This window comes from Lipotes vexillifer, unplaced genomic scaffold (genome assembly GCF_000442215.2).
Source record: "Lipotes vexillifer unplaced genomic scaffold, Lipotes_vexillifer_v1.1 scaffold1654, whole genome shotgun sequence".
In the NCBI taxonomy this organism is placed as follows: domain Eukaryota; kingdom Metazoa; phylum Chordata; class Mammalia; order Artiodactyla; family Lipotidae; genus Lipotes; species Lipotes vexillifer.
Genome location: NW_006794528.1, coordinates 559855 through 568437, shown reverse-complemented (window position 1 = coordinate 568437; position 8583 = coordinate 559855). Strand labels below are relative to the sequence as shown.

Genomic DNA, 8583 nt, shown 5'->3' with positions numbered 1-8583 from the left:
AAAAATTGTTGTGTGTGTAAATATATATATATATATATATATATATATATATATATATATATATATAATTTTTTTTTTTTTTTCTGTGCTGCGTGGCTTGCAGGATCTTAGCTCCCCAACTAGGGATTGATTGAACCTGGGCCCCGGCAGTGAGAGCGCTGAGTCCTAACCACGGGACCGCCAGGGAATTCCCAGAGAATAATTATATTTTAAAACCTAGGCTGAGGGAACATTTAGAGATGAACTTAAGACTTAGTTTAGAAATTCCTAAAAGCAAAGACCAAAGGGGAAAGCACAGTAACAAAAGATAACCCTCAATTATATTAAAAGAAAGCGTAGTAGTTACCCAGGGAGTAATAATTTTTAAACTAGCTGCCATTTTTGAGCATCCAGTTATATGCTGGGCACTGGGTCAAATGCTTCACATAGATTAACTCATAATCCTCTCCGTCTTAGATGATTTCTAGTATTACCCTGTTCTAAAGATGGACAAACTGAGGTTTAAGGAGGCAAAATTATGTGCCTAGGGCCACTGTTCGTAGCAGCTGGAATTAGAACCAGGTCTGCCCCAAATTCTAGTAACCATTCTCTTAATTACTTTAACTGATTTCCAGCTCTAGACTGTTAGTTTGTTGCTTTGATTTTCTTAGAAATAAGGGACTTTCAACAGCATAATGAATATATTGTCATAATAATACTTTGAAATATACAAATGCATTTTTAAAGTTTGTACTTCCATATTAACAGACAAATCTAGTATTTTACTAACTTTTTTGCCTGGGTTCCTCATTAAAAATACCATCTTCACTTAAATTTGAGTAAAATATTCTTTTCCTATTGTGAAATACCTATCACTGCATCAGAACCTTGTTAAACCCACTTTTTACACTTGTTAATTGGGAAAAGCTGGCAAAAGATGGACATTCCTGGTGATACTATTTGACTCTGGGCGCAGTCTTGGCCATATTGTTATAACCAGATTCTGTTTCAGCAAAGACCTTTAATGGTTGTGCTTATGTAATATGTTTAAAATACAACAAAGTGTAGGTATTAGGAATTATATGGACTTCGGAAGGGGAAAGGGGGCTCTTCATTATAACTAATGCAACTTAACTTTTGTCTGTTTCTTTTGTAACCTGACAATTTCAAACCAAGGTTGTGAACATTTCAGAAATAGGCAGTTATTTTTATCTAACCCAGTGATTCACAAACTTTAATGGCCTTCAAAATGAGCTGGAGGGCTTGTTAAAACATACATTGCTGGCTCCATGCCTAGAGCTTCTGTTAAGAAAGTCTGGGATGGGCCCAGTATTTTTCATTTCTAACAAGTGCCAGATGATGTTGATGCTGCTCTTCTAGAACCACACTTTGGAAACCACTGATCAAACTCATAAGAGTAGAAATAGAATCAACCAAATCTAAATTCTGTAAAGGCATAAGTATTTCCTATTGTAATTTTTATAAAAAGTTTGTTATACATGTATTTTTGATAAAATTTAACTTAGTTACTTAGTATTTAATGTCTAAAAAATGATTTTCCCTCTTTCAGTAAGTTTTTGGTCCAAACTTTTTGACTGTTTTTATTGTTATTTTCTTTGCTCTTCTCTCCCCATGTGTTAAGACCTTGTTTTTGTGTTACATGTTACAGAAATCTTTCAGTGTTTCCTCTCAGCCCGTGAAGTAGCTCGTAGCCGAGATCGAGATAGAATGAACAGTGGGGCAGGGTCTGGGGCTCGAGCTGATGATCCACCTCCTCAGTCTCAGCAAGAGCGAAGGGTCAGCACAGACCTTCCTGAGGGTCAGGATGTGTACACTGCTGCCTGCAACTCCGTGATCCATCGATGTGCCCTGTTAATATTAGGAGTAAGTCCTGTGATTGATGAGCTTCAGAAGCGAAGGGAAGAAGGACAGTTGCAGCAGCCTTCCACAAGTGCCTCTGAAGGGGGTGGACTTATGACCAGGTGGGACTGACTAGAAACTTAAAACATTTCTCTCCTCTCCTTGTTTCTTTATGCATTGAAATGGTTTATTCTCACTTATTGTATTCTGAAATTAACGCAGACATGGAGGAGGAAATACAAATTGACAAGGATGAATTTAATGTAAAGAGTGATACTAATTCAGCCTGGAGTATAAATTTCTGATTAAATGAGGAGGCACAATTTTTCACACATATGAACAACAGCAGTTGATTGGCATAATTCTGTAATTTAGTGGCATGGAAGTTATTCTGATGTAATTGAGAAGGACTTTGTGCTTAGACCTGACTGAGAGCCAGGGTTTTCCATTGACAGCCATAATTACTCCTCACTGTGTGTGTGTTTTATCTCTGTGCTGCTAGTTCCATTCAATTTTATGTTCACTAACAGTCCCAAATCGAAAAACTTTTCTTTGTGCATGTGAGACAGGAGTGAAAGTCTTACTGCAGAGAGCCGGCTAATCCACGCAAGTCCAAATTATAGACTGATCAAATCGAGGAGTGAATCTGATTTGTCTCAGCCTGAATCAGATGAAGAGGGTTACGCACTGGTAGGTATACCTAGATTTAGTAAAGAAGGAATTTTGTATAGCAATGTAAGACTTTGGTTAGAGTAAGTAATATACGTTTGTTTTAGACATACAAAAACTTTTTAAAAAGAACTTTTAAGAGAAATGAGATAACTGTATTGCATAGGTATTTATCATCTCTATGTTAGTGACTCAGATATCTCTCTTTAGCTCTGACTTGTTCCTAAACTCCAAATTCACGTATTTGACTCCTTGATGGACGTTCTACCTGAACATCTCAGGTGACCACAGTCTTAACCTATTCAAAAATAAACTCATTTTTCTCCTAAACCTCTTCTCTCACATTCCCTGTCTTAGTAAGTGTTACTATTAACTACCCAGGCTGGAATCCTGGGTTCATTCTTGACTCTACTTTTTCTTAATTCCTGGTCCCTGCAACCTCCTTACTCCCCACAGTCCAATTAGTCAGACCTTGAAAATTTTACTCTTAATATCTTTGTACTATGTCCTGCCCACCCCTCTTGCCACTGCTCTGTCTCAAACTTTCCTTCTCTTTTGCCTGGCCTGGTACAAAAACCTCCAAACTGGTTGCCCCATCTCTTGTCTTATGCCCATCTTCAGCATTTCACTAGAATAATATACCTGAAATACAAATCTGTTTACATCTCCTCTACTTAAAATCTTTCAGTAGCTCTCAGTTCCCTATCAAAAAGCCTCAGGACCTGAATTGCAGGCATTTAAGGTAAAAATCAAAGAAGTGTGATGCTGATTTATATAAGAAGTAGAAAGTAATATGTGCTATAGTGTGACAGGTAAAATAAATTATAGAATGAAAACTGTCTAATAGATAGCTTCTATTTGAATAGTTTTGAACATAGAGTTGATAGCTGGATTTTCATTTTGGCTGATCCTCTGCCTTATATGTGAATCTCTATGCGCTACTTGACTTCTCTGGGCCTTAGTGTCCTATTGTATGATATGAAGATAGTAGTGCCTGTTGTATAGGTGGTAATGTGTTAGACTTGGCTTCTGAACCTGATCCTACTGATGAATAGCTTTGAGACCTTGGTCATGTCACATGATAGCTCAAACAGAAACTCTGGGTTTTTTGGATTGAGTGATTGATAAGATTCATTTTTAGCTCTGAAATTCTTCTCTTATGAATTGAGAAACTGGATGTGAAAATATTTTTGAGAAGTATAGGGTGCTACATAAACATGAAGCTATTGTTTAAAAGAAACTTCTAAGCATAAAAAATTCCTCCTCTGAGGAAAGTTGAACAGTGTCTTCAAGCAAGTTTCATTGTATGTTTTTGTTTGTTCTTCCTCCATTTATTCTTCATTCCTGTTATTATTTCTGTGCTCCCAGTTCACGTTCCCAGTCTTCCCATCTACTGAGATTCCTCTCTGTCCATTTATTTTTCCAAGTTGATCAGTCTCATTATCTAGTCTCCTCGCCCTGTGACAGTTTTATAACAGATCATGTCACTTCTCTCCTCAAAACCTCCAATGACTTTACTATTTCTCAGAGTAGAAGCCTAGGTCCCTCCCTGCAGGGGCCTATAAGACTCTACAGATCCTGGCCTCACTCCTCTCTGATCTCCTCTGCTGCTACTCTCTTTCTTGATGACTCTCCTTCTGCCACACTGACACCTCTTGGCTTTTCCATGAACACACCACACAACTTCCCCATAGGGCCTTTACATGGCTGTTTCTTCTGACTGGAATACTGTTGTCTGTAGGCAAATCCCCTTGCTTCAAATCTTCGTTCTGATGTTACTTTTTCAGTGACACCTACCCTGAGCACTCTATTTGAAATTCCAGTTTGCTCTCCTTTCCAGATATTCACTCTCTGTCTGCTTTGACTTGCTCTGTCCCCCTCACCCCCTGGCACCTAACATTATTTATTTGCTATATTTATCAGTTTCTCTTAGTCTACACTAGAATATAAGCTCCCTGAGGATAGAAGTTTTTGCTGTTTTATTCACTGCTGTATCCCAATTACCTATAGTGCCTGGCACACAGTAGGCAGTCATTAAGTATTTTTTTAACGAATGAATGTCTGTCTAATCTATTTTGGTAAAATTTCTGTGCCTATTTGTTCTTTCTACTCTTCAATTTAGGCCCTTGTTACTTTTGCCTGAACTGGTAGTTTTCAAACTGATCTCCCTACTTTTTCCAGTTGCTCTCCTTTGATACTGCTCCCAGAGGTAGAGCTCTTAAAAACATACACAACGGACTTCCCTGGTGGTGCACTGGTTAAGAATCCGCCTGCCAATGCAGGGGACACGGGTTTGACCTCTGGTCCGGGAAGATCCCACATGCCACGGAGCAACTAAGCCCGTGAGCCACAACTACTGAGCCCACGTGCCATAACTACTGAAGCCGGTGAGCCTAGAGCCCATGCTCTGCAACAAGAGAAGCCACTGCAGTGAGAAGCCTGCGCACCGCAATGAAGAGTAGTCCCTGCTCACTGCAACTAGTGAAAGCCTGCGCGCAGCAACGAAGACCCAACACAGCCAAAAATAAAAACAAATAAATAAATTAAAAAAACAAAAACAAACACAGACACACACACAAACACAACAACAACAACAGAACACCTGCTGGTCATGCTACCTTCCTATTAAAAAAAAACTCAGTGACTCTGCACTGCCTACCCAGAAATCAAAGATTCTGTAAAATGCTGCTTGCCTGCTTTTGAAGCCAGTTTTCCCCTGCAGTAATCTGCATTTTTGCCATAGCATAGTAGTCCATCTGCCAGACTCCAAACATACCTTTTGAGTCTCTGCTCAAGCATTGTTTGCCTTAAATGTCCTTCTCCTGGGTTTTGTTGATGAAGTCCTGCCTCTCTCTTAAGGCCTGGTTAAAATGTCATCTCTTCCAGAAAACTTTCCTAAGATTACTCACAGTGACTCTGTCTGTTATTTACATGGCAGTTTGTTAGTATCTATAATAAACCACTAATGGTTTGTCTCATGTTGGACTTACTTATGTATTATTAGTATTTCTTTCCAGTAGACCTCTTAGAAGGTCTAGAGTTTTTTTAATGTCCCTCATGTCTCCTACATTGTGCTTTGCATATTGTAAATGATTGATAATTCATTTCAACTGAAATGAAAGATAAAAGATGAGGATAAATGTAGTTAAAGTGGCATAGTTTTTGGAAGCAAACAATGAAATCTGACTTAGTCACAATAGACTCTATTGATTTTGACCTGGGGCAAGACACTTAACCTTTCTGAGCTCCAGCATTTTTATCTTTGAAATGGGGAATACCGCTGCCTGTTATACTTGCCTCAGCTGGGTTGTTGTGAACAACAAGTTTAGTAATACAATTTAAAACATGTTGAAAGTTATGTTTTCAAAACATAATGGGAAGACAGATAAATGGAGGTGGGTTGAACCTAGATATAATTGCCACGTCTAGGTTGTACAGAATTTCAAAAAGATTAAGAAACACAGAATTTTAAAAAGATTTTTGGGAAAGATGGACTCTTAATCATCTTTTCTTATGGAATATTTAGAAAGATTGTGTCATAAAAGGTGGAAAAGTCAAGAATTAGAGCAGATTCTGTTGTGGGTGAGGAGACTTGGGCTGAGCCTTCAGGCTGAGCCTCCTGTAGATGAAGAGGAGCAAGCAGTGGGGGCAGTGTGGGATTTTCCAGCTGAAATATGTTACCCTTCTGTCTGAGGTTATTTAGGATTATCATTGATGTCTTTGATATCTAGTAGTACTTGTTTATCCTGAATTGTCAGTGAATGAAATGCTTTCTTAAAATAACGGAAGTTAACCAGCTTGATGCTAAATCTGAGTTTTAACCTTCTTTCGTAAAGAGTATTATGTGATATATTATCTACTCTGTCTTAGTGACCAGAGAAACCTAAGTCAACAGTTACACAGTTAAACCCAAGTTTAACTGTTTGATTGACACATGTCATACTTATCAGCATTTCTTACTACGCTCTCCTAATCTACCTCCCTCATTTCCCTACCGCCCTCTTTCACAAAGGATTTGATTTAGCATACAAAAATAAATACTATTTATAAAAGTATAAGAGAACGAATTAGGGCTAAAAGAAACTGAGAGAGGAAAATAAAGCCCTGAGTAAGATTTGTACACCTCTACACATACCCTGTGATGTTCTGCCAGAGATCGGCCAGCAAATAGGAAAAACACGAGTTGCATGATTTACAGTGTGTAAAAGATAAAAACAAACCAGGTTTTCAAGAAAAACTCAGATATTTCTGGTTCTGAGACCTGAGATAAATTTCTTCCGTGAGCCCTCATGGCAAAGGTACTGTGTAATAAAAATGTTATATTGCATGAGATGGCATTGTCTTCAGGAACTGTTGTGACAACTGTTTGGTGTTTTCTCCAGCATCAAATGGCCTGGGAACGTACTTATTTCTGGTGTGTGTGTGTATATATGTAAAACAAAATGTATTTATCCACAATGTGGGTACATATGTCTATATGTATTACCAGGAAAAATTTTTCTAAATGACATTTCCTAAGTGGGTCTGTTTTGTCACTTCTGCAGCCTTTCTTCTTTGCCACCAACTTTTTTATTGTGTGATAAAGTGCAATTGAAGTTGCTGAGACCATAATGTCAAATCTGTGCATAAATCTAAGTCATGGGTTTGTATATGGTTATCTGTACATAGAGTAGATAGTTGTCACCAGTGCCTCCCCACCACACACACACAAATATACTTCCTTTCTTCTGAAAGCCTTCACTGTTTTATTAAGCTGACTGCAGTTTAACCATTTGAGATTTCTTTAAGAGGTTTTAAAAACATTTTGAAGTCTTTTAAAATACTACCAGAAAGCTTAGGACTGTGTTATTCTTCTGTTAGTGTGGGTTCATCAGATTCTCTTCTATACACCTAGCCAAGGCTAATAGTTTTGAAAAGAATGGAAAGAGGATAGAACAAGTAGTGATTTTGGAAAATGGGACTTTGCTACAGGGGCTTTAGGCATCTAGAGGGTATTAATAAGAGATCATACTGTATTAGAAAGAAAAGACAAAGATTTCAAAGAAGAAAAAGGTGACAACAAAGAAAAAGTTCTGCTACTTTACACTGTTAATTAATGTGCATATTGACTTTGTGTTTTAGTATCTGAGAGTCATGTGCCTGAACTGTTTTCAATGGGTTTTTAGAGACTTTTTGTTCTTAGCCTGGCTTGACTGGTGAATAAGTAGCACATTGCTATAATTATGCAGATTACTTTTTATTTTATTTAGTACTCTATTAAATCTTAATCTTAAATAATTTTCACAATTAAATGTTATTATTTATTTTTAACAGAGTGGAAGACGAAATGTTGATTTGGACTTGGCATCATCTCATAGAAAGAGAGGTAAGTATTAAATATTAAATATCTGGTTAAGTAGCTCTTTTTATATCTGATATATTTAGATCTGATTGTCATTGAAACATTATTGCAAAAAAGTTAGAAACATTTTATCAGAAAAGTTAAAAGGAAGATCATTTTCTTGAAAATATACACCCTTAAAAAAAGATCTGGGAATGTCTAGGAGTTAATAATCAGTTCTCTTTCTCATTTGTCCTGTTTTGACTTTTTAAAAGTCCCATGGAACTCTGGAAGCAGTGCTTTACATTGTGGGGGTTATGGACATAATTTGCCATGCTTTAGCTCAATGGTATAGTTGCTATAGTTTAAATGGTATTACAGGGAGAACTCTTTACCCCATTCACCTTTCATACACACATACACACTTTCAGACTGAAAGTTTCTAGTTTTTTTCCTCTTTGCCTCAAGATACAAAGCATATAAGAGATGAACAGATGATTTCTAAAAATAAAATTTTCCGATGAGGAGCAATTTTAGAGTTCAACAAGAGTTAAGCTCATTTGCTAAAAGCAGTATCTTAATGAATAATATAGTTAACTCTTGTTTATATGTACAAATAGATGGAAAGAACAGCAGTTTTAGATAATACAAATCCAAGGTAACTAAAAACTCTCCAAGTATTATTATCTATTAATTGGCACTTTTTTTTTTTTTTTTTTGCGGTACGCGGGCCTCTCACTGTTGTGGCCTCTCCC

At 37.2% G+C, this 8583-nt stretch overlaps 1 protein-coding gene across 1 annotated transcript in view; it reads left to right on the top strand.

Annotated features, from left to right (window-relative positions):
* HERC1 (HECT and RLD domain containing E3 ubiquitin protein ligase family member 1) overlaps nt 1–8583 on the top strand; it is a 176625-nt gene that overhangs the window by 60917 nt on the left and 107125 nt on the right. Inside the window, exons 22-24 of the mRNA XM_007467211.1 lie at nt 1649–1961; nt 2409–2529; nt 7822–7873. Of these exons, the coding sequence (XP_007467273.1) occupies nt 1649–1961; nt 2409–2529; nt 7822–7873 (486 nt within the window). The remainder of the gene's footprint in view (nt 1–1648; nt 1962–2408; nt 2530–7821; nt 7874–8583) is intronic.